The following is a 25,738-nucleotide window of genomic DNA, read 5'->3' on the forward strand; positions in this document are numbered from 1 at the left end:
ATAATTGTTTTATTATATAATGCCCTCAATAAAGGGATAACAGCTATTTCATTGCCCCAAAAAAATCAGTGTAGAATTAAATACTTAAATTCTCATTGAAGGTGGCAATGAACATAAAGGTGGCTTTTCAGAGAAAAGCTGAGATAATGAAAGGAACAGGGAGAAGGTTTTCAGCCTCAGAGGTCGAAAGGCTCAGCCAATATTGGTGGACAGCGCCCACCAATAAAATAGTAATGTTTTTTCCAATGGGGAATAAAATATGAGACAGAAGCCACATTGGGGGCCGGGGGTGGGGTCGGGGCAAACGTCCTCATTTTGTGTGGAGTGAGATTTTTTCCCGTTGTCATCCTGTGTTAAAATTGCAAGGGCAACTTCAGCCGCGGCAGAGGGCGCGAATCCCAGAGCACAGCTTTTAAAACGCGGGAAAGAATAGTCTCCGGGATTCCGTGCCAGGGAAGAACGCCCGGGGAGAAGGCGGCGGCGGCCGGGGGCCGGGGGCCCTCACGGCTGCAATGGGCTGCGCGGGGCAGTGTAGATCCCCGTTGCCTGGGCCATAGGAGGCGTCCCGGGACGGGAGCGCACACAGGCCGCGCGCGCTCTCAGGACGCGGGACCTGCTCCATGGCGGCCAGGCACCCGCCTCGGGCTGTAGCAAACTGCTCAGTTGGAAAAATTCTGGCTGCCGGCTCCAGCCCTGCCCAGCCCAGTGACCCTGGGGATGGCAGCGGCACAGCCCGCGGGGCTGGGGTGGGGGGGTGGGGGAGAGAGAAGGGAGGCGGCCAGCACGGCACGCCTCCAGATTTCCTGGGCCGCCCTGGAGCTCGGGTGCCTGAGCCAGATCTCCCACTGCACCGCGTGGCCTCGCAGGGCGCCAGGCCCGCAGGCCAGGCACAGATCGCGGGAAGAACCCGGGCCGCATCTGGCGCAGCTGGACTCCCACGTGTTTTTCCAGCTCGGTTCCGGACCGGGAGGAGATGCAGGGGCAGCGGCTCTCGGCCTTGGCTTGGGTGCGGACCTCGGTGGGGGCAGGGGCTGGGGGCAGCAGCGCCTCAGCGAGGGTATTGGGGAGGGTGCGCCTCCAGACAGCGGCTGGAAAGGAGGAGGGGAGAGGACTGGAAGGGAAATGCACCCCGCCAGAGTTGCTCCAGCACCCCAGTCTACTCAGTCAGGAGAGCAGGGAGTCCAGCTTCCAGCCATGACCTCCAGCCGCATGGCTGTGGACAAGCCCCTGCCTCTCTCCATGCCTCCCTACCTGTGCTGCCGGGCTGTGGAGCACACAGGTGGCCCCAGAGCGTGGCTGTGAAATGGGGGAAGTGTGGAGCATACAGTAAGTGCTCCGGTCGCCGATGGCTCTCAGAACTGTTGCAGTCCAGTCCAGTACCTGCCTCCTACAGATGGGGAAACTGAGGCTCATAGAGGGGCGGTGAGTGGCACGAGACCACAGAACCTCTATCTTGCTGGTTCCAGCTGGGTCCTTGGCCGTTTTCTCTGTTCAACCCTCCGGCAGCGACTGGGTGGAGGCTACTGGGTAGACCAGGCAGGGGTCTCCTCTGGGTTGGGGGGGTGGGTGGCGAGTGGTGGGGACAGCTTCCTGTGCTGAGGGTAGTGCCAGGTACTTTACCTTACATCCTGAAAAGGCTTTGAAAGCAGTGTCCCTATCACCTCCAGCTCTGACAGAAGACAAGAGGAGGCTCAGAGATAGGGTCACTTGCTCAGAGACACACAGTGGAGGGAGAGGCTTTGTCTAGGACGGAGCCAGGGGCCATTCTGGGGAACTAGGTCCCAAGGCCAGCGCATGGTGGGCCTGGGAGTCTTTTCCATCCTCAGGAGGGTCACCTATGATTGTCCTCTTCTACCTGTTGGAAGAAGCCTCACTGGCGCGTGTTCAGCCCCCAGGTGCAGCCGACAGGCGCCCAGATCTCCCTGCAGGGGGCGGCAGCTCGGCAGCGCTGCATGCTCTTTGCCCGTCCCCTGCCCTGGGCACCTGCCCACCTACCACACTCCTCTTGGTGCCCTTGGGGCCTCAGGCAGAGCCCACCCGTCTTTCTTGGATTTTTTGGGACAGCTCTCGTCCCTGGGTCCTGGCCCGGAGCCATGGCACCAGTCCCTTCATGCACAGGGTTCTGTCCCAGCAGGGAGGTGGCCGCTGTCTGCCCTCCGGAGCTCTCCGGCCTGCAGTGCGAAGGTCCTGGCAGCGAGTCGTGCCTGCCTGCTGGCTTCAGTTGCATGGTCTTTCTTCCCACTAGGGGAGCCAAGGAGGCGCCGAGGTCTGATTCCCCCAGAGAGGATCAGCCGATGGGCCACCAGGGGATTCTGCCTTCCTCCTGTCCATCGGACCACAGATCCCGGGCCCAGCTGTCCTGGACCTGTGTTCTCAGTACCTCTGGCCACTTGCCCTGTCCCTCCCTGGCCCTGGGTTTCCTCATCTCTGCCTTCAGGGGTGGGGCGGGGACTGACACCTGACACCAGCCTCTGCCCCAGCCAGCCAGCCCCCTCCCCTCCCCAACCACAGTCCCTGAGCGCCCTCTGGTGGTGCAGAGGGTGGCTGATTCCTACAGGAACACCCCCAGGGAGGGGCTGTTACCCTGACTCAATGATAGGAAAATTGAGCTACCGAGGAATAGGTTAGAGTTGCAGAAATGAGACTGCCCCCCCATTATGCTCCTCCCACCAAGAATGCAGATCATTTTTGGGAACCCCACAAGGTCTGGCTTCTCGGAGGGAGAAGCCAGGGGCCTCACTCTTCTTGTCTGAAGCCACCCCTCAGCCCTCTGCAGGGCCCTTGGGACTCCCTGGGGCACATCCTGGGCCCCGGGGGTGGGGGTAGGGTGGGGTGAGAGCAGGGTGGCGGGGGGGGGGCAGTCCCTGTGCTCACTGCAGCCATGGTGCAGCTTCATGCCTTGAGCCAAAGCTAGTGCGCCCCTCACGAAGCCCAGAGGGGACCCCCGACATGGAAGTCAAAGAGCGAGGTGAAGGCCTGGGGGTCCCATGGGGGAGCTGGGGGGCAGAACACTGCAAAGGCCCTGAGGTGGGAGTGAGCTCTCAGCCTAGCAGGAAGAGAGGCAGGCGTGCTGGGCAGGGCCTTGTAGGCCATCGTCAGGTGTCTGCACTTGATTCTGAGGGAGCTGGGGGATTGGAGGCTGTGGGAGGGCGTGGTCAGCTTTTCCCCAGAACATGTCCATCACCACAGAAAGTTCTAGAGACAGCGCTGCGTTAGAGAGATCCAGTACTTCTGAGGCCAGCAAGGATGGGTGCAGGGGCTCTGGGAGAGCTGCTCAAGCCCAGCGGCCAGCCGGAGGCCCAGAAATAGCTGCTCATCATCACTAGGGCAGCCTCTCCAGAAAGCGCACCTGCACGTAGCCGCCTTCCACCCCGATCCACGGCCGACCGCGGTGGACAAGAGAGGACGGCAGCAGTGACAAGCCTGACTCTCAAGGCGACGTCACAGAAGGCGTCGCAGCTGCTTCTTGGGTCTCGGGAACTGGACTCCCAAGGGCGGAAGTTTAGGTTGTTGGTGGTGCAGGTCTCTTCTTCACTCACATAGACATTCAGTGCCAGAAATGTCCCACTACGCTCTGCTCTCATTGGATTGTACACAGCTTGTTTGGCTGTACGTTCATTATCATCTGGTGGAGAATATTTTAAGTGTCTTTTAAGTCTTTTTTTTGTATTTTTTCCTTTTTTTAAATTTTATTTAAGTTATACAGGCTTCATGTATGTCATGTATACAGATTTAGGGACATTGTGATACTTCCCACCCCACCCTCCCTCCCCCACACACTCCAACTCTTCTTCCTCCTCCCTCTCCCACTCCCACCCTTAGTTTTTACGAAGATCTACTTTCGGTTTACTTAATGATTGTAAAGTTAACCCAGCACTAAGTAAAAGAGTTCAACGAAGAGTGTGAAGAATAAAAACACTGTTCTTCAACGCAGAGACAAGGGCTGTAAACAATCACTCAAAATCTCAAAATGTCCTTTTCACTCCAATACATTCCATCGTTGCGTTTCAGGTACTCTATTAGCTACCTCGGATCAGGGAAAACGTATGCTCTCTGTCTTTTTGGGACTGGCTTATTTCATTAAGTGTAATGGTTTCCAGTTCCTTCCATCTTGTTGCAAAAACAGGTTTTTTTTTTTTTTTTTCAAAAAAAAAATGTGTTGGTTAATCTCAGAATATTTAGGGATTTTCCAGCTACCTTTATGGTTTTGTTTTAGACTTTAAAAGTCCATTTTAAAAAAGTATCTATTTGAAAAGCAGAATGACAAAGAGGGAGAGACTGGCAGCGAGAGAGATCTTTCATTTGCTGGTTTGCTCTCCAAATGCCTGCAACAGCCAGGACTGGGCCAGCTTGAAGCCAGAAGCCCGGAACTCCGTCCAGGTCTCCCAGGTGGGTGACAGGGACCCAGGTACTTGAGCCATCACCTGCTGCCTCCCAAGGTGAGCATTAGCAAGAAGGTGACATGGAGCGTGGAGGCCAGGACTTGAACCCAAGCTCCCTGATAGGAGATGCGGTGTCCCAGGTGGGGCTGCCCAGTCCCTTTCCCCTTTACTTTTGAAGGATCATTTCACTGGACACAGAACTCTTGGATGTTGAAAAAGCCTTTTTCCCTTTTCGCACTAGACTATTTCTCTCCACTCTCTTGCTGGCTGCACACGTTTTCTACAGGGACGTCGGATGGGAGGGGTCTGTTAGGGTGACTGTCCAGCCTCCAGCTTCCCTGAAGGTTTTCTCCTTGGCTTTGATTTTCTGAAGTTTGACTATGCTAAACCAGGGAGTTAATTTCCTGGTCTTTGCCCTGTTTGGTATTCTCTTGAGATTCCGATCTGTGCTTTGGTGTATGTCAAAGAAAATTTCTCAGCCATTATCACTTCCAAATACATCCCCATTCTATGCCCATTTTGGAAAATGGAAGAAATGTTCTCAGGACATCCTTGTGCTTTTTTTTTTTCTTTAAGGAAAATAACACAAATTGCTCCAGGATAGGATAGCCCAGGATCTTCGTCGCGCTGGGTTACAGGGCAGAAGTGTTTCCTTTCCGATTCTCCTTGCTCCAGGAGATTCGACATCAGGCTCATATTCTGTGGATGATATGAGCATATAGGTGATTGACTAAAATTTAGGTTAAAAAAAAAAAAAAGCCAGAAAAGAAACTGCTACATTAAAAGGACTGGCTATATTTTCAGTATTTCTTCCTGGTGTGCACAAGGGATGACCCAGGCCGGCGAGGAGGCAAGAAACAGCAGCTCCAACAGCAAGAGTGAATCTTTCTGTCTACTCTGCCACCCTCCTCCCCCAGGGCCCACTTGATCCTGGGCTCCCAGGCACATCCTTTACACGCAGGGTGCCAGTCCTGGGCCCGCTCTTCCCGTTGCGTCTGACCTCTTCCGCTGGTTCTTAACAGAAGCCAGTGCTTCCTCACACTGACTCTACAGAGCACAGGCACACAAGAGCCAGCTTTTATTATATGTGATGGACGGGACCTACCAGGGTTCTGGGCGGTGCCTAGGGAGGAGGGGGTGTCCCACCGCGGGCCTGGGGGGAGACGGGGGCAAGGACTTCTATCTACAGTCCTGAGGGCTCCTATCTACAGTCACCGCCAGCGTTTGACCAGATGACATCCTCAAATGACTCCTCCCCGAGGACAGAGATGCAGGGAAAAGAGTAACCTGGAAGGCTGTGTCCCAAGCAGGGATGGTGCCAGATCAGGACAGGGAGGAACACGCATGCTGGCTACCCTTCCAGGAGGTTCTTAACCCAGCCCTAGTCTCTTAGTTTTGAGCCCGGGGCGGTGGGGGGACGGACCCACAGGATGGCCTAGCAGTTCTGTGTGTAGCAGAGCAGAGCCCAAAGGGCAAGCTTCCTGCTCTGAGCCCTGTGGCCACCGTGTTGTGCAGGCCGATGTTTCTCCCATAGTGGTGTGCAGCCCTTGAAGTCCCATTCGTTTTCCTCTGATGCCAAGGGATCAAAAAGGTGGAACTCAGAGCCGAGGCTCTCTGCTCCTAGAACCCTCTGATACTACTGCAACCCTCAGCCTCCAGGGGACCCAGCCTAGGCGCCCGGCATTTAGCAGTCAGTGCTGCCAGATGTCTGGCTGACGGTTGTTGGCAGCACCTGGCAGTGTCTGTAGCAAATGCAAAGGAAGCCAGGGGCGCTGGACATGCCGGGGAGGAACACAGCTGGTGTGGCCTCAAAGCCTGGCCTGGTGGATGCCCGCAGTGGGTATAGCAGGTTACGGGCTAGAGATGGGTGGTGGCTGGAGGGTGAATGGGCAATGTCAAGGTTGGAGTGGGGCCACTACACCTGAGGGCAGGCAGGTTGCTGATGCCTGTGGCTGAGGGGGCCGGGTGTTGGAAGGGACTGGGAAGAGGTGCAGAAGCTCTGAATGGAGCCACGGGGAGGCTCCACGAGGAGAGGCCAGGAAGGGGGATGTGGTGTCCATAGACAGGTCCTTAGAATCAGCTGGCTGAGGGGCTGTGATTCCTGGCTGGGGCGCCAGGCAGACCCATGGACAGCGGCGGGGGCGCCAGGATTGCTGGTGGGAGAGGGAGCAGGAGAGGGAACTCCACTCCGGAGGGCAGGGAGAGTCACGGAAGGCAGAGCCAGCGCCTGCAGCAGCTGTGGCTGAGACCCTGGGGGTAGACAAGATCCTAGTCCCAGTGGTCATTTAGAGGGGACCACACCGGGATGGACCACGCCGGGGCTTTGAGATGAAGGGGTGAAGGTCCACCATGCCTGCAGGCGCAGAGGAAGCCAAGGCAGGAATTGCCTTTGGGTACTTAATGCTTGGTGCCGGGCCCGGAGCAGGAGCGAGTGGGTTGGGAGTTTAGTGTGTCTTGCCGACGAGGGAGAGGGAGCGGTGGTCAGCAAGTTGACTTGAGGGGCTGAGGGCAGGGGTGGTGGAGAGCTGCCTGGAAGGGGCTCTGAGGAGGAGAGGAGGGTCCCCTTATCAGCTGAGCTTATTCCTGGACGCTGCAGGCAATGCAAAGAGACAGCCCGGGGCACCTTGCTTTCTCCCGTGTTTCCTCAGCTGTGTGCTGGTGCTGGGCGCCGGAGGGGCGGTTGGCAGAGGAGTGGTCCCTACAGCGGGCATGGACCTGCCTGGGTCACCTGAGGGCTGCCGTGGTTCCCAGAGCCTTGGCCTCACCCCTACAATGTGCTGTTGATATGTTGAGTGCTGGCTCCTTCTCCTCGTGGGGTGGGCAGTGTCTTCCCTGGTGACTTGGGGACCCAGCTCTGGGGTGGTGGCAGCCGCAGAAGGGGACCCTTGCACTTGCAGGGCCTAGAACTGTTGAAAGTGGACCAGAGATTCCTCAAGGTTGGTGGCTGCCCTGTTGTTGAACCTGCTGCCTGTTCACGTGGGATCCCCCTTCCGGGGGCAAACTCTGAAATGGTGCAGACAGATGAGGGCCCTGCTGGGTCACTGTCATAGGGACCTGGGTGCGGTGAGGGGGTAGCAGAGAGCAGGATGGGGCTGAGCCCTGTCCCTAGGGCAGCGGCAAGGGTCCTCAAGGAGAGGCCGTGGTGGTGCTGAATTTGGGACAGGGGCCCTCCGAGGAAGGTCTGGTGTTTCTCTAGGAATCTGCCTTGGAGCTCTGCAGAAGCCAGGGCCTGGGCACGCAGGACGAGAGGCCGCCATTGCCCACCAGGGGCCTACATGCTGGCTGGGCACCCTTACAGCCCTCCTTTCTCCAGGGCTGTAGGGGCTCCCTCCTGCTCAGGCAACCCCTCCCTGCTCTTTCCGGTGGCCCTGGTACTGCTTTCCCTGTGTAGGAGACGTGGGCATGCCTGCGTGTGGTGGACCACAAAGGACTGGCTCCCTGCATCTGTGCCTGAGAGGACAGTTCTTTGCTGGGCCCTGGCTGAGCTCTGGGACATGGCGGCCCGACCAGCAGGCAGCAGTTGCTACTGTGCTGCGGGGCTGTGGATGAGGCCGGCACCGCCAGGAGGGTGCCTGGGGCCTTTGGAATCATGAATATCATTTTCAGGATGCATGGACACACAGCCCTCCATGGGCGCTTGGCTCCTTGTGGGACTGTGTGGCAGCTGGGAGACCTGGACCAACTCAGTGGATGGAACAAGTGGGCTTGGGGGCTGTTGGGCCCTCCCAGGGCTGGGAGCAGGGGTGAGGGACAAAGGGTGCCCAGGCAACTTGCCATAGTCTCATCCTGGATAAAGAGTTGAGCTCTGGGACTTCTGCTTTAGCAGCAAGCTGGGACAATGGCGGAGCCAAGATGCTGGGGTGCGACTGTGGCACATGGCACACAGGAAGGGGGCTGGTAGCATTTTTTAAAAAATTTATTTGAAAGGTGGAAAGGCAGAGTGACAGAGATGGGGAGATAAAGAGATATTCCATCAGCTGGTTCACTCCCCGAATGGCCACAATTGCCTAGGTTTAGCCTGGCCAACGCCAGAAGCTAACTGGAACTCTATCTGGGTCTCCCCCACGGCAGCAGGGATCCAAGTATTTGGGCCATCATCTGGTGCCTTCCCAGGTGCATCAGCTGGGACCTGGATTGGAAGCAGAGCAACCAGGACTCAAACCGGTGCTCAGATATGGGATGCTGGGGTCCCAAGCAGTGGCTTAACCCGCCACACCACAAGGCAGGACCCCCAGAAACCTTTGCCATGGAAACCATTTCCCTGCCCCTCTGAGGCGTACATTTTTAAAAAAAGATGCATTTATTTATTTGAAAAGCAGAGGTAGAGAGAGGTCTTCAACTCACTGGTTCACTCCCCAAATGGCTGCAACAGCCAAAGCTGCACTGATCTGAAGCCAGGAGCCAGAAGCTTATTCCAGGTCTCCCATGTGGGTGCAGGGGCCCAAGGACTTGGGCTATCTTCTACTGCTTTCCCAGGTCATAGCAGAGAGCTGGATCAGAAGTGGAGCAGCTGGGACTCCAACCAGCACCCACATGGGATGCTGGCACTGCCGGCGGCAGCTTTACCCACTATGCCACAGCACTAGCCCGAGATGTGCAATATAAAGGTCTTCCTCAAAGACGTGAGAGCCACTGCCTTTGGAAGGTTATCCAGGCAGGTCTCTGGTCTCCCAGTCTCTGTGCAGGGTGAAGGAGCCTGACCCATCCCCGCAGACAGCAATTAGCCATCACAGAGGCCGGGGGCGGAGAGCAGCGCCTGTAGCTCAGGAGTGGCGCAGCGTCTGGACCCTCCCACGGTGGCCCCCAGTTGAAACCCTGTGTGGCTCGAAGTTCAGGCCGCCTTGGTGTGTGGGGGTGTGTGTGTGTTTGGGGGGGAGCGCTGATTTCCCCCTGTGCCTGCTGTCACTCTGGAATTCTGTCCTCTCCCTGTTACACTTTGCCCAGGGTGATGTGAGGGCGGGGTCCTGACCCCACCCATTGTTACCTTACAATTTGCCCTGCACTCAGCCTTGGAGTCGGTGAAGGAGGCGTCTCTTCTGTGTTAAAAAAAAAAAAAAATTATACTCACATCAGGGAGTTTAAGAGGAGAAAGATGGGCTCTCCCGTGTATCCAGATTTTTCCCACATTTTTTCCCTCCTCCCCGCCTCGAAGGGCCAAGCCTCCTGCTGTGCCGTTCCCTGAGAAAGTTCCTTTCCCATCATGTCGCTGCGTTTGGTTTTCTTCCATTTGTCACAACGCTTGCTTGTCTTGCTATTTGTTTTTATTTCAGTCTTAAGGACCCTTTGGCTGCATGCAGTATCCTGAGTTGAAAGTTCTTTCCTTCCCTTAAAGATGTTATTGCAATCACTCTGGCCTTGTGGTATGTACACATACACACACACACACACAGGTGCTTCCAAAACTCCTTGCAAAATGGAATTAAAAGATGTTTATTTGGGTGCAAAAAGTATCTTTAGTCTACACTTACCAGGAGTACCAGGAGTCTTCAAAAGTTCATGAAAAACGCGCATCATGAAAAAGATGCATAGGTTTCAAATGTTTTTTTGGTATGGAAAATGAATACCTTTTCTGTTCACTTTTCCACAAATCTTCTGGAGCACAACCACAGTTACGTGGCTGGGTCCAGGAAGGACCTGGTCGGGCACTGCATTACCTGCCCACTTTGGCTTCTTTGATGCATCCCCACACCACGAATAGCCCCTGGGTCACATTTTGAAGACCTAAAAAGGTACAGCATGGTTTGTACTAACCATAGCCCAATGCTCCCCTTAGCTCACTTATCTTGGCCTATCATCCAGGGCCTGGTGTCGTGGCCCTGACCCTGCCCTGCGTCTGGCCAGGGCAGCCTGGTGTCCTGGGCTGGCCTTGCTGCCTCCCCGGCCTGTGCCCTTCCCACTCCACAAGGCTGTTCCTCCTGCAGGGAGCCCTCCCCAGCCTTCGGACGGTAGCATGTGCGAGGGGCTTTCTCGTCCCTGCTCCCTCTCCAGGCAGAGCTTCCCCACCCATCAGCAAGTGCAAGGTCACAAATATTAAGAATTTGTGATTTTCAGGAGGTCCTTGCTGTGGACGTATCCATTAGTTGAGCTGTGAAGAGTATTTTATGGACTATGACAACCATGGATGGTTTTATGTGAAATTACTACAAAATGTAAATTTTATTATACCTACAGCTGATGATTCTTACGGAACAGTTATTCTAAAAAGATTTAATTCTTCAATCACATCGATTTCATTTAAGTCTGGATTTAAATTTTTCTCCATCTTTATTGATGCATAATTGACAGTAAAAATTGTATCTGCTTAGGAAGTACCAACTGATATTCTGGTATATATATACATATATATATATGCACTGTGAAGTGATTTCCAGAATCAAGCTAATTAACATACTCAACAGCTCATGCACTTATCCCTTTGTGTGTGGTGAGAACAGCTAAGATCTAGCCCTTTGCAAACTGCAGGTGTGCAATGCAGTATAACGAACTCTGATACCCTTGCTCTGTATTTGATCGTTAGAGTTTATTCATTCTGCGTAACTCGGCATCTCCCATTTTGCTAAATCCCAAGTGCCCAGAAATAACCGCTCTACTATGTTTCTATGAGTTCAAGAGTTTTACATTCTGTATCTAAGTGATTTTGCATATCACCTATCTTTGTATATCTGGCCTGTTTCATCTAATGTAATTGAAGTAGCACCTTGACAGTAGGGACTCCAACTGGAGCCCCTGAGACTCCATTCTGGGAAGGCAGCCCCCCCCGCCCCCATGAGACTATAAAACTGAAACTATAAAACTCTGGGATAATCGCAGCAAACTGCATCAACTTGGCAGAGCAGAGAAACCCCCTAGCATGATTGCTCAAGCTTGAAAGTAGGCTGCACCTGGGTTAATGATAAAAATGTAATTTGTCTATGTCCTACATACGATTAAAACCAATATTTGGGTTAATATCAAGATTATGGTATTGTCAAGATTGTAATTGATATTTCGCATAGGTTTTAGGTCACCTTGACCCCAGAAACTATGTACCCCACCTTGATCCTAGCAAGCACGTAGTCCCCTTCTGATTTTGTGGTTTTTGCCTGTGCGGGCCAGCCACACCAGTCAAACGGAACCTAAAGGAGAGAGAGGGACTGAAAAGAGGGACAAGAGATCGCAGAGAATGGAGCCAAGACAACAAGGCTGATCAAGGCTCGTTTATTCCAGTGTCTCGGTGGTATTTATACATAACCAGCACAAAGAAGCACAAAAGATGACAACATACGTAAGCAACTTATTGGGGCTCTGGTAACACAGGTAATTTTAACAAAGTGTTCTTGATTAACATCCTCCTTCAGGATGGGAGTTTGTGACTTTCTTACCCCAAGAACTCCAGGAGCCAAGACTGGCCTTGATTTGTCCAAAGGCTAGGCAGCATTTGCCTTTATAAACCCTGTTGCTTTGGGCTTTGGGGTCGAGAGTTCTTTAGGGCCTGAGCCCACTCTCAGCTGCCGGCAATAAAGGACCGGCAAATTGTATCAGTGTGTGGTGCTCCTTTGTTGGCACTCACTCAGTACAACATTGTGGAGGCCCCAGCGAGAGATGGAGACTTCCTCCGGGAGGACCTCGCTCCGATCCTTCCAGGTTGGCCACAGGGGAGGTGCCCGCTGATGATGTCCCAGGGCCCCATGTTCTGATTCATGGAACCGGGAGGCTCGGCTCGACCTCTTCGCTGACCAATTGGCCTCAGGTCCTCTGGTAAGTCGACTCCTGTTTTCTGGTGGTGCCTTCTGGGGATTGGAGGTCTGATGAGAGGGCAGTACAGTCTCTGTTCCGTTTGAGCGCGACGGCGTTAGGATGGGAGACTCTGGTCTGGTTAAAGAAAGGCCTTTCCTGGATATGCTGGTTTCTGTTTCTGTTTCGTGGCCACTTTCCAATGTACTGTCTGCATCTTTAATCCCGGGAGGTAAATTCTTATTCCTGTCCTGCCTGTCTCCTTTAGTCCTTTGTCTTTGGAGTCTTCCACTAAGCATGGGCTCTGCTGTCTAAGGGGACACCTTTTCAGTGTATGTTCAAAAATTTCTCTCTTTTAAATCTAGAAAGATTGCTGCCTTAAACATTGCCTTGTCACTTGCCAAAGTTTTGTGGCTTGGTTTTTGCAGATCTGGATGAAAAATGACAATGGGTGATCAGCCCTGATGTGGATATTTTTCAATCTCTGGTTTATGTCATTGATTTCTAGCTGGAGTTTTGTAAAAAGAGTAAAATTCCGTGTAAACGTAATTTTGACCTTAATTCAGACAAAGGTGTGATATAATATCAACATCTTAAGTCACCAAAGTGTAACAGCCAAATATAAATTGGGTAAAGGTAAATGAGATAAATGTGTCTAACCAAAATGTTTGCATAAGAGTCCATAATAAAGAATAATTCGGGCCGGCGCCGCGGCTCACTAGGCTAATCCTCCGCCTTGCGGCGCCAGCACACCGGATTCTAGTCCCGGTTGGGGCGCCGGATCCTGTCCCGGTTGCCCCTCTTCCAGGCCAGCTCTCTGCTATGGCCCGGGAGTGCAGTGGAGGATGGCCCAAGTGCTTGGGCCCTGCACCCCATGGGAGACCAGGAGAAGCACCTGGCTCCTGCCATTGGATCAGCACGGTGCGCCGGCCACAGCGGCCATTGGAGGGTGAACCAACACCAAAGGAAGACCTTTCTCTCTCTCTCTCTCTCTCTCACTGCCCACTCTGTCAAAAAAAAAAAAAAAAAAAAAAAAAAAAAAAAAAAAAAGAATAATTCAAGAGCACTTGAAAGTAAGGTTAAAATTTGATGTGTATTTTTAAAATGTTTTCTTAATTTGCAGACTTTTAAAGGAGTATTTCAATAGAACTAGAGAAATTCGCAGATAAAAAGCGGTCACAAGTGTAAAACTGTTCTTGGTAAGAAACGTTAAGAAAGAGTTTTAAAAAATAGGTTTAAGTTGTAAAAAGAGGTTAAAAAACAAGTTTAAGTTGTAAAAGGTGTGAGAAAATCACAAAAGGTAATGAAAATTTTTCTGGATACAAAAGCTATTAATTAAAATATGATCCTCTGTTAAAACAGTGAGATTTTTGTCATACATATATATTAGTAAATATTTTAAAATAGTCTTTAAAATCTGTTAAAAAAACTACAACATTTCCTTTTAATAGTTTTTATTTAATTGGTGACTCTCTGTTTTCTAGCCAGATCCAGTAAGTTCTCTTCTTTTTTCTATTTCTGACTCTGTTAAAATTGTTCCAAGTAATGGGATGATTCCATGTGCTAACTCATATTTAAGGATTTTATTTCCCATTTTAGTGAAACAGAAACATCAATTTTGTATCCTATTGATGTTCTATGTCTCTCCTTAAATTCTGATTGTTTAAAAACAGCTGTGTTTTGGTTTGGTTAAATATTCTAAAACATTTAAATGTTCACTTTGTAACAATAAAATCTGGTCTACTCATACAAATGTCCAAAAGTTATAAAAGTCTAATAGTTTTGTTATCAGTCACAATGGCTATCTTAATGAACAGAGGCCCAGAAGACTAAAAAGGGATTAAAAAAATCTTACAGGTACTTTCTAAAATACTATGTGGAGTAAACAAGTGCCTCTTCTTGTTGGTTAATAAGTTTTAAAATTTTAACCATGGCTACTTAAAGCCTTTTGTCATTCACAGGTTTATATTTTCCTCTAAACACTAAAAATCAACTCATAAAAATTAAAACATTGTTGGTTCTGTGTTCTGTCCTTGTTTAAACCCTGCGCATATAATCTGCTTGTTAAACTTGTTCTCTCTCAATGCAACTCTAGATGGCCATGGGCAGCTTCCACGAGCTGTGCTGCCACCCCCTCGAGAGGCTCCCTCCTGTGGGAACCCTGTCTTGACTGCCGTTCTCCACCCCACACCCTAAGGGGCCCCCAGGACAAGGACCCCCTGTCAGCAGGAAGTAGCCAAGATGAAATCAACGCTAGAGTCCTCACAATAGTGGGGTGTGGATTAAGTGGGGAGTGCGGAGGACGTCCAGTTGGGCTAAGTGTCTGTGGGCCCCTCAGGCTTTAACAAAATGTCTTACACACGCAGGCTGTACGCTGTGACAGAAAAGTTTGCTCTGAGACACGATCCCACCTTCCCCACTGTGGTATCCTGTACCCAAAACCACCACCCCCCTGATAACTCACGGTTTGCTTGCACAACGGGTTTAACTCGCTGTATGAAGTTGCCTACAACCGAAAAGCCTGTAACCTCTTTCTTACGTGGATCAGTCCATGCGCTTCTGCAGGTGTATGCCTATTCTGGTGCGGAGGGAGGCCTGCTCCTCTCCTATTCTCTCACTGAGTTAAACCGAGCAAAAGGAGCAGCCCCTCTGGCCGTCCCAATCCTGGTAGGCTTGGTTCTTGCTGAAAGAGCAGCCCTAAGCACTGCTGCACTGATTCAGGGGGAAGTGGGTCTCACTCATTTAACTGAGCCCATGGATGCAGACTTAGGTCACCTCCAATGCTCTACTGAACGCCTTCACGACCAGGTCAGTTCTCTCATGGACATGGCGCTGCAAAATAGGAGGGGGCTAGACCTCCGGTTTCTGACTCAAGGTGGCCTGTGTGTGGCCCTGGGAGAGGCTCGCTGTTTCTGTGCTAATCAGTCAGGAGTTATAACTGACTCCCACCAAAAGGCAAAACAAAACTTAGAAACTCACCATAAACAGCGTAAAGACTCACAACCATGGTATAGTTGTATGTTTAATTGGACCCATGGCTGACCACCCTGTTAACTGGCCTGACAGGACCATTAGTCGTCCTCCTCCTTGGACTGACTGTAGGACCCTGGCTAGTTAACTGGTTACTAGATTTCATTAGACAAAGTATAGCTTCTGTTAAACTCATGCATATGCATACCTCTTACTCTGCCCTAAATATCCTTTCTGATCCATTTGATGTGGCTGAATCAAAGATTTGATTCATCTCAAGACACAAAGTGGGGAATGAAGTAACACCTTGACAGTAGGGACTCCATTTGGAGCACCTGACTCCACCTCCCCCCATGAGACTCTGGTCTGAAACTAGAAAACTCTTGGACAAAAGAGTCGAGAGTTCTTTAGGGCATGAGCCTGCTCTCCACCGCCAGCAATAAAGGACCATCAGGGGCTAGCACTGTGGCACAGTGGGTTAAAGCTCTGGCCTGAAGCACCGGCATCCCATATGGGCAATGGTTCTAGTCCAGGCTGCTCCTCTTCCAATCAGCTCTCTGCTATGGCCTGGGGAAGCAGTGGAAGATGGCCCAAATCTTTGGACCCCTGCACTCATGTGGGAGACTCGGAAGAAGCTCCTGGCTTTGGATGGGCGCAGCTCTGGCCATTGCAGCCACCTGAGGAGTGAACCAGTGGATGGAAGACCTCTATCTCTGTCTCTACCTCTCTCTGGAACTCTGTCTTTCAAATAAATAAAATAGATCTTTAAAAAAAGTAAAGGACCATCAAATTTTATCAATGTGTGGTACTCCTTTGTTTGCGTTCGCTCAGGTACAACATAATGTCCTGTAGGTTCATAAATACCGCAGTGGCCAGGGTTTCCTTGTTAATTTTTTTAAGATATGTTTATTTGAAAGGCGTAGTGAAACACACACACACATACACACTCACATACTCATGCACACAGATCTACCATCTGCTGGTTCACTTAAGATTTATTTATTTGAAAGAGTTACACAGAGAGATAAGGAGAGGCAGAGAGAGAGAGAGAGAGAGAGAGAGAGAGAGAGAGAGATTTTCCATCCACTGGTTCACTCCTGAATTGGCCTCAATGACTGGAGCTGCACCAATTGAAGTCAGGAGCCAGGAGCTTCTTCCAGGTCTCCCACACACTTGGGCCATCTTCTACTGCTTTCCCAGGCCATAGCAGAGAGATGGATTGGAAGTGAAGCAGCAGGGACTCAAACTGGTGCCCATATGGGATGCTGGCACTGCAGGCAGCAGCTTTACCCTCTATGCCACAGTGCAGGCCTCTGGTTTACATTCAAATGACTGCAACAGCCAGGGCTGAGCCAGGCTGAAGCCAGGAACTAGAACTCAGTCCAAGTCTCCCCAGTGGGTGGCAGAAACTCAAGTACCTGAGCCATCATTATCTGGATCAGAAGCTGAGTAGCCTGGACTGGAACTGGCAGCCCATATGGGATACAGGGTTCTAAGCAGCAACTTAACCTGCTGCTCCTCAGGCCAGCCCCTCCTCTTTTTTTTAAAAAAGCGGATTAACATGCCATTATGCACTCACCCCTTGACAGAGACTCAGGGTGTTTCTACACCTTGGCTATTGTGAGTAATATTGCAGTGAATATGGGGGTGCACATATTTCTTTGGCAAGCTGATTTCATTTCCCTGGAGCGTCCTGAATGTACCCAATAGGTGGGATTGCTGGGTGACACTCCCATGGTAGTTCCATTTTTTACCATTTGAGGAACCTCATATGACCTCCACATGGGAGTGCCTGGGTTTGAGTCCTGGCCTTGGTTCCATAGTGTAATGGTTAGCACTCTGGACTCTGAGTCCTGGCCTTGCTTCTGGTTCCCGCTGATGTACGTATACTCCGGGAAGCCGATGCTGATGACTCAAGTTCTTGTGGCATAGTGGGTTAAGCCTCCGCTTACGATGCTGGCATCCCATATGGGCATCAGTTCAAGATCTGGGTGCTCCATTTGTGATCCAGCTCCCTGCTGATGTGCCTGGGAAAGCAGCAGAGGATGGCCCAAATGCTTGGGCCCCTGTACCCATGTGAGAGACCCAGAAGAAGCTCCTGGCTTCAGCTTGGCCCAGCCCCAGCTGTTACGGCCATCTGGGGAGTGAACCAGTAGATGGAAGATCGCTCCCCTCTCTTTCCTCCTCTCTTTGTAACTCTGCCTTTCAAATTGAAAACATAGTAAATCTTTAAAAATAAAAGTTCTTGGGTCTCTGTCACTAGTTTGGGAGATCTTGATTTAATTCCCAGCTCCTAGCTTCAGCCCTGGTCCAGTCCTGGCCATTGTGGGCATTTGGTGAGTGAAGCAGCAGATGAAAATTTTCTCTCTCACAAATGAAATTATTATTTTTTAACATTCATGAAAAATAGAGTTAACAGATTTATTGTGGCACTTTTTTTTGAAATCCATGCATTCAAGTGGTTTTCAAAAAGTTCATGAAAATATATGAGAAAACCATGCATGAATTTCAAAAAATTCTTGTATGAAAATTACTTAATTCCATTTTCCACAAATGCTTTGAAGCTCCCTTGTATAAAACCATGGCAATTTAATCTTTTTTAAAAATATTTATTTATTTGAAAGACAGTTATAGAGAGAGGTAGAAACAGAGGTCTTCCATCCGCTGGTTCACTCCCCAGATGGCTGCAACAGCCGGAGCTGAGCCGATCCGAAGCCAGGAGCCAGGAGTTTCTTCCAGATCTCCCACATGGGTGCAGGGGCTCAAGGACTTGGGCCATCTTCTACTGCTATCCCAGGCCATAGCAGAGAGCTGGATCAGAAGAGGAGCAGCCAGGACTAGAACCGGCTCCCATATGGGATACCGGTGCTTCAGGCCAGGGCTCTGTGCCACAGCGCTGGCCCAGCAATTTAATCTTAATTTCATAGTAAAGAAATACCATACCATCAAGGTAAAGGATTTTATCAAGGTCAAGGATTTTATCAAGGTCACTGTCATCTCTTGGAGATAAAAGCCCCCTCCCTTCCATAACCAAATCAAAGTTGATGGGATTAACGGGAAGCTATCTGGGTGTGGCTAGGGAGGGGCGAGGGCTCCTACGCTTAAAAGGCACCGGTGCCTCCTTTCCCACCAGACCTGAGTCACTGTGGGAGCAGCAGAGGACGAGGTGAACCCAAAGCCCAGCAGGTGAGCCCATGCCTGTGCCGTGTGTCCGTCTGTCCTCCCTTGTCTGCAGGTGGCAGTCAGCCCAGGGGCTGGGGGGAGTCTGGTGACTGAGGAATTCAACAAGGGCTGTGAGTGCCCAGCCAGGGTTTGCCAATCCCTCAGCCCGGATTCTCCCAGCCCAGGAGTGGTGGGTGGGAGACCCGGTGTTCAGGGCCAAGGCTGCAGACAGGGTGCACTTTTGTTCATCCATCAGACGGTTGCTAGGGTCACTCTGGGGACAGCGCGATGACCTCCTCTGCGGCGTCTCACATAGATGCCGCCCTGTGAGGCGTCCAGGCACACAGGTGGTCCCTGCGGCGGGGTCCGGGTGAGCGGGGGCCCTGCCTCCTTCTCAGTGCAATGCCAGTGACGATCTGTGACGTCAGCTCTCTGATGACAGGCATCAAGGCCGCCGTCTCCTGGTCTTGCTCCAGGGTCACGATAACTCTGTGGCTGGACAGCTTGTCACTGCTGTCGGCCAGCAGTCACTCACTCCCGTGTGTGTTTCCCCCTGCAGCGGACATGGCTGAACTATTGCAAAAGATGTGCAGATGTCTCACCTGCCCGGCCTACCTTGAGCAACCCCTGAGCCTGGAGTGCGGCTGCAGCTTCTGCCCCGACTGCGTCCGCTCATTGCCGCAGGAGCCCCACGGGGAGGGCTTGGTCTGCAGCTTCTGCTCCAAGGTCTCGCGGAAGAACCACCTCAGGCCCAATCGGCATCTGGGGCAGCTGGTGTCGAAGGTGAAGGAGCTGGAGCCCCAGCTGAGAGCCGTCCTGCAGATGAATCCCCGGATGCGGAGGTTCCGAGGTAAGGCCCTGCCCACGCTGCCTCCCTCCCGCTAGGGGCTGGGAAATCCCCTGTGCACCCGGCGCTCCACTCCACACGCGGAGGAGCCGCTGTCTGCAGCCAAGAACTGCTCTCGGGCCTTGGCGGTTCTCAGCCCCCGCACCAAGTGGAATCACCTGGTGACTTCTGACAAAAAATACCGGCGTCTATGGCGCGGCTTAGACCGGGGCTCGCAAAACCCACGGAGCTCACGCAACCTGGGGACTTAGTTAGGACGCAGGTTCTGGGAGATTCGGCGTGCTGACATCGCTGGCGTGGGGTCTGGGCTCAGATTAGCGGGAATTTAGAGCAACTGTGTCTGAACCTGGAAAAAACATCCTGAAATTAGGCCCTAGATACCTAGAACTGGCGCAGGGAAACAATGAAACAGAAATGTAGCATTTACTGCGCCAGCTTGCATCGTCTTCACTGTTAATTTGTCTTCCTGGGTCCGTAGAGGAGGGGCCTGGCGGCTGCCTTGGGAGACCCTCTGGTCACCTGGGAGGAAGGTTCCAGGCTGTCGCCATAGTCTGTAATGTAACGTGACAGTGGGTTCCTGCTGGGAACCAGGGCCTCCAAACATTGGAGCCAGGGAGGAAGCCTGGGAAAGTTGCTTTATGAAAAGTTACAGGTTTGGGGAAAAGCAAAATGAGAGGGAGGGAAGGAAATGTGACATTTGGGGCAGGAAGTGCGGGCCTAGAACCTGTCTGTTAGCTGAGGTGCTTGCTTTTATTTCCCAGTGGACGTGACCTTGGACGCAGACACGGCCAACAACTTCCTCATCCTCTCAGATGACCTCAGGAGTGTCTGGTGCGGGCCCATCAGGCAGAATCGGCCAGCGCTCCCTTCGAGGTTCGACTTGTCCGTCTGCGTCCTGGGCACCCCTCAGTTCGTCTCCGGCCACCACTACTGGGAGGTGGACGTGGGGTCGAGCACAGAGTGGGACCTGGGGGTTTGCAGGGATTCTGTTTGCCGACAAGGGCGGATCCAGCTCTCCTCGGAGCAGGGCTTCTGGACTCTGAGTCGGAGGATCAGGTGCTGTTTCTCTGCCAGCACCCAGCCTCAGACGCCCCTCTGCCCAGACCCCATCGTACGCCGAGTGGGGATCTTCCTGGACGTGGACGTGGGGAACGTCTCCTTTTACTGCATCGAAAACGAAGCCCACATCTTTACCTTCACGGGACTTCCTGCGGGGGAGCCGCTGCGCCCGTTCTTTGCTCCCTCAATCCCACCTAATGGGGATCAGGGCGCCCTGAGCATCTGCCCTGCCATGCACCTGGGAGATGCCGGCCCCTCCGACCAGCAGAGGGAGGACAGATAAACCCCCACTGCGAAGGAGCCTGGACGGGGAAACCCTTGGCGGCTGGACCTCAGAACTTTCTGCTTGGTGCAAATTTCCCCAAGGTCACGGCAGAAAAGTATCGAGCTTTTCATGGCCATGACTAAGGTGATGAGATGAGATTCGTTAGCATATAATTAGTGACTACTGTCACCCCCAACTGGTTGGGTTTTATGTTTTGATTGCTAAATAAGTCCTGTATTCTCAGATCGATTTCCAATCTTTAACTTTTATTGCTGTTAAGTTCCACCTATGGTGTTATGGGGATTCTGAATTAAACAAACCTTTGTAGTTGATCGAATGGATTATGTTTTCCTAAATAAAGGTGTCAAACTCAGAAGTGGGAAAATGCCTTTACACTAGTCAGGACTGGAAAGACCATTTTTGACACTGCTACTCAGTGTGGCTAAGGGTTTTTTGGATGACAGCTCATCTGCACTAGTGGCAGTAACTTACCCACGGCCGAACGCACCGTTCTGTCTCAAATGGGAGTGTCAACAGCTGCAGCCATTGTGGAAGCCAGCATGGAAGTTCTTAAATAAATAGAAGGTGGAGGCTGGCACTGCAGCACCGTGACTTAGGCCACTGCTTGTGACAATGGCATGCTGTATCCATATTACATTGTGGCTGTTCTGCTTCCTAACCAGCTCCCTGCCAATGCCCTTGGAAGAGTAGCTGGTGATGGCCCATATGTTTGAACCCCTGACACTCGCATGGGAGACCTGGTCCCTTGGCTTCCACCTGGGCCAGCCCGAGCCATTGCAGCCATTTGGGGAGTGAACTAAGTGGCTGGAAGATTTCTCTGTCTGTCCCTCTCTTTCTGTCACCCTGACTTTCAAATAAATAAGTACATAAATAAATCTTCAGAAAATGGCACCACCCGTGTTCCAGAAACCCCACTGCTAGGTATATATATCCTAAAGGAAATGGAATCTGTGTTAAAGAGACATCTACACTCACATTCATTGCAGCACTACCCACAGTAGCCAAGATGCAGACACAAGCTAAGTGCCAGGCCACAGATGAGAGGATAGGGAAAGGGCGTTCTATGCACATGGGGAAATACCACTCACCCTTCAAACAAAAGAGGGAGTCCTGCCGTTGAAAACAACATGGGTGGGGCTGGTGCTGTGGTTCAGTAGGTTAATCCTCCGCCTTCGGCGCTGGCATCCCATATGGGCGCCAGTTCTAGTCACAGCTGCTCCTCTTCCAGTCGAGCTCTGCTGTGGCCCAGGAAGGCAGTGGAGGATGGCCCAACTCCTTGGGCCCCTGCACCCGCATGGGAGACCAGGAGAAGCACCTGGCTCCTGCCTTCGGATTGGCGTAGCTCTGGCTGCAGCGACCATTTGCAGAGTGAACCAATGGAAGGAAGACCTTTCTCTCTGTCTCTCTCTCTCTCACTGTCTGTAGCTCTACCTGTCAAATAAATAAAAAAGAAAAAAGAGACAACATGGGTGAACCTGGAGGACGCTATGCTACGAGCCACACCGCAGACAGAGAGAAATACTGCACCACTCCCTGTGTGGCCAAATTCAGAGGAGCAGAGAGTGGAAGGATGGGTGCCGGTGCTGGGGTGGGGTGGGGTGGTGGAGACGAGATGTTCAGCTCTGTGGGTTCTGAGTGTCAAGTGTAGAGGGTGGCGAGGTTCTGGAGGTGTAAGGGACACAGGTGACCATACTGTCCTACCCTTGACATTCTCAAGAGAGCAATCTTCAGTGTCTTAATCCCCCTCTCCCACCAATAAGAAAGCAGTAATTGTACAGGTGATGGACATGTGAGTTAGTTGCACCTTGGCCATCAATTCGCAATGCATGCTGCTATCAAAATGTCTCATGATATACCTTAAACAGAAGCCTTTTTTTTATTGGCTGACAGTAACCCACGAGCAGCATTTCCGGGGGGCGTGCTCGCAGTGTCGGGGGCGTGACTCCATTCGTGCCAAGGCCCCCCAAGCTGGCAGGCAGGAGAAGGGCATGCTGCGCCCCCTGCCGGCTGTCAAGGCGAACAACCCGGGACAGTCGCCCTCGAGTGCCCTCCTGGTACAAGGGCCAGGACACCGAGGCCAGCCGCAGGCGACCCTCCCCGCCACACTCATCCTGACCCCCCGGGTCAGGAACGCAGCCCGGGTCCCAGCCCAGCAGGACACAGCCGCCGTCGGTGGAACAAAGCCAGGCGCCCACAGCTGGGATCAGCGCCACGCAGTCCGTGAGCCGGCTCTGCCTCCGCACGCGCGGGGCCGTGGGCTGGCGCGGGCCTTCTCCGCAGGGCCCTGTGAGCTGGAGAGCCGCAGAGCAGACGACGCCCTGTCCGCCCTCTGGCTCCGCGTCCTGCCGTCTTCGTGGGCGGTTATTTCCGTCGTCCATCCTGGACTCCAGCTGACCTCTCTGGTCTCCCACGTGGTGGCAGGGACCCAGCTCTCTGAGCCCTGGCCTGCTGCTTCCAAGGGCATGTTTTATCAGAAAGCCGGAGTCAGCGGCCACAGCACACAATCCAGCTGATATGGGACCTGGGCATCTTAACTGCATGCCAAACACCTGCCCCTTCTGTTTCTCTGAAGGCTCAGACACATCGAATCAGGGAAACTGAGGGCCTGACAGATAAATAACCAGCGAGTTGCGGAAGATCCCGATCTGAGAGGGAGGCGTTCATCGGCCCATCTCTGGGGAGCTGAGACCCCTTTGCCTACCCTGGGCTGTGCTTTATCCCAGCTCCTCACGCTGTTGGGGCCCTGCCTACAAGCATCTGGACAAGTGTCACACGCAAGGGCCCCTAACAAAGTAGTTTTCACAGTGCTGATTACAGGTGTATTTATTTCAGTTTTCCTTTATCAGAATAGGACTTGAGAGTTGATGATCTGTCTTTGCTTTCATTGGAAACAATCAGTCAGCAGCATTTCTTGGCTACCAGGAAATGCAAAATGCAAAAGAATATAACCCAATCACAGAATTGCATAATCCAATCTCCTCCCCCCAACCACCACTTTCGATTTAAATTTTTCCTTTTCTTGAAACTCCAATCACCTGTGAATCATCTAAACTCATAAGAGAACTCTTTTGAAGATTTAAAAAGACAAAACAGAAATACATCTCCTTTTATATAAGTTGTGATTTAAGGAAATTAGTAAGAATGTAAAAATGATCATTCACTTTTTTTAAAAAAAAGATTTTATTTATTTATTTGAAAGTCAGAGTTATACAGAGAGGAGAGGCAGAGAGAGAGAGAGAGAGGTCTTCCATCTTCTGGTTCACTCCTCAATTGGCTGCAACAGCCAGAGCTGTGCTGATCTGAAGCCAGGAGCCAGGAGCTTCTTCAGGGTTTCCCATGTGAGTGCAGAGGCCCAAGGACTTGGGCCATCTTCTACTGCTTTCCCAGGCCACAGCAGAGAGCTGGATGGGAACTGGCACCCATATGGGATGCCGGCGCTTCAGGCCAGGGTGTTAACCCGCTGTGCCACTGTGCCGGCCCCGATCATTCACTTTTTTTTTTTTTTTTGACAGGCAGAGTGGACCATGAGAGAGAGAGACAGAGAGAAAGGTCTTCCTTTGCCGTTGGTTCACCCTCCAATGGCCGCTGTGGCCGGCGCACCGCGCCGATGGGATGGCAGGAGCCAGGTGCTTCTCCTGGTCTCCCATGCGGGTGCAGGGCCCAAGCACTTGGGCCATCCTCCACTGCACTCCCGGGCCACAGCAGAGAGCTGGCCTGGAAGAGGGGCAACCGGGACAGAATCCGGCGCCCTGACCGGGACTAGAACCCGGGGTGCCGGCGCCGCAATCGTTCACTTTTGATATGAAGACTCACAAGGAAGAACAATGAGGGCCTTGGATGGCTGACTGCAACAGGGCTTGGATCTGTTTACAGAAGTGCTCAATACCAGCCTCACAGCTGTGGAGGAAACCTCTTATGAAGGAGCAGCTGTGGGCTGGTGAGGGCGCGTCTTGAAAATCCATCAGGTTCAGTAATGTCCTTGATCTAATGATGAGGTTGTTTTTACATTGTGAGCAAAAGGTGTTTGAAGCACAAACATTAATATTTCCACCAAATATTTTGTTTCAAATGTTTCTGCCCAAATTCCAGGTCTTGTCCTACACGGACATGATATTGGAGAGCTAGGCTAGAATCACAAAGCGCAACTATCTACCATGCGCTCTGCCTTGCATGTGGAACTTCCCTCTTATCAGCAAAACAGTCCTTTATCGGATTGGATCAAAAGGGTGTGAATCAGGAGGGAGGCGGGGCCTTCTGTGCACTAAAGCCACTCAGGAGGAGCTCACTCCATGTCTGATTCCTGGAATTAACATTCCCGGAATTAAAATTCACAATATATAAAGAATTCCTACAACTCAACAACTACAAAATCCAACAACTCAATTTAAACATGGGCAAAGGTATTGAACAAGGAAGATACACGGGTGGCCAAAAAGCCCATGAAAAAGGTGCTTAACATAAGTGATTAAATACAAATCAAATCCACTAGGAGACATCACTTTATAGCCATTTGGATGTCTACTACATTAAAAAAAAAAAGCACAGAGAAGTGTTGGGATATGCGCAGTGGGCTGGGCTCTGAGAAACAGCATAGGATTCTGGGTCCCTGAGCAGGCCTTCTGGAAATGGAGTGCATGGTTTTGTGGTGCAGGGGGCAAGTTTTTTTTTTTTTTTTTTTTTTTTTTTCCTTTTAAAGATTCATTTATTTGAAAGTCAGAGTTACACAGAGAGAGGAGAGGAAGAGAGAGGTCTTCCATCCGATGGTTCACTCCCCAGTTGGCTGCAACAGCTGGAGCTGTGTGGATCCGAAGCCAGGAGCCTCTTCCTGGTCTCCCACGTGGGTGCAGGGGCCCAAGGACTTGGGCCATCTTCCACTGCTTTCCCAGGCCATAGCAGAGAGCTGGATCGGAAGTGGAGCAGGCGGGTCTCGAACTGGTGCCCATATGGGATGCCGGCGCCTCAGGCCAGGGCTTTAACCCCTTGCGCCACAGCGCTGGCCCTGGGGCGGGGGCAAGTTTTAAGTGGAGCCAGGGGGCTGGATAAAGAGCTGGAGGGGCAGTGATTGGGCTCGGAATGGGCGAAGTTCCGGTAATTAGGTCTTCTGGGGAAATCTTCACGCAGCGAGGGGACGCGCCCCTGTAGAGCCTAGGGGTTCCGCGTGCAAAGCTCTAAGAACACGTCAAGAACACATCCAGAAGGGGTGGCATGGTTCCTTCCCTCCCGCGAATGACTTAAACCAATCACCAGATTGCAAGTGCTTGAGTACGGCTCACCTGGATCCCCTACCTGCATCACTCACCGCAGCCAGAGGGGGCGCTA

The 25,738-nt window shown here is 51.9% G+C and overlaps 1 protein-coding gene across 4 annotated transcripts; it reads left to right on the top strand.

Moving 5' to 3' along the window:
• The first annotated feature begins 480 nt into the window (after nt 1-480).
• LOC100357271 (ret finger protein-like 3) lies at nt 481-21,480 on the top strand. Of its 4 annotated transcripts, XM_070065961.1 has the most exons (4): nt 481-12,119; nt 13,219-13,294; nt 18,787-19,077; nt 19,836-21,480. In XM_070065961.1, the coding sequence occupies exons 3-4, from the start codon at nt 18,792-18,794 to the stop codon at nt 20,414-20,416; spliced, it is 867 nt and encodes a 288-aa protein (XP_069922062.1). In that variant the 5' UTR covers nt 481-12,119; nt 13,219-13,294; nt 18,787-18,791; the 3' UTR covers nt 20,417-21,480. The 4 variants fall into 4 exon arrangements, with proteins under 4 accessions (XP_069922062.1, XP_051691805.2, XP_069922061.1 ...); XM_051835845.2 differs by lacking the exon at nt 13,219-13,294; XM_070065960.1 differs by lacking the exon at nt 481-12,119 and having other exon boundaries at nt 13,114-13,294.
• The last annotated feature ends 4,258 nt before the right edge of the window (nt 21,481-25,738 follow it).

Source organism: Oryctolagus cuniculus, chromosome 21 (assembly GCF_964237555.1).
Source record: "Oryctolagus cuniculus chromosome 21, mOryCun1.1, whole genome shotgun sequence".
NCBI lineage: Eukaryota > Metazoa > Chordata > Mammalia > Lagomorpha > Leporidae > Oryctolagus > Oryctolagus cuniculus.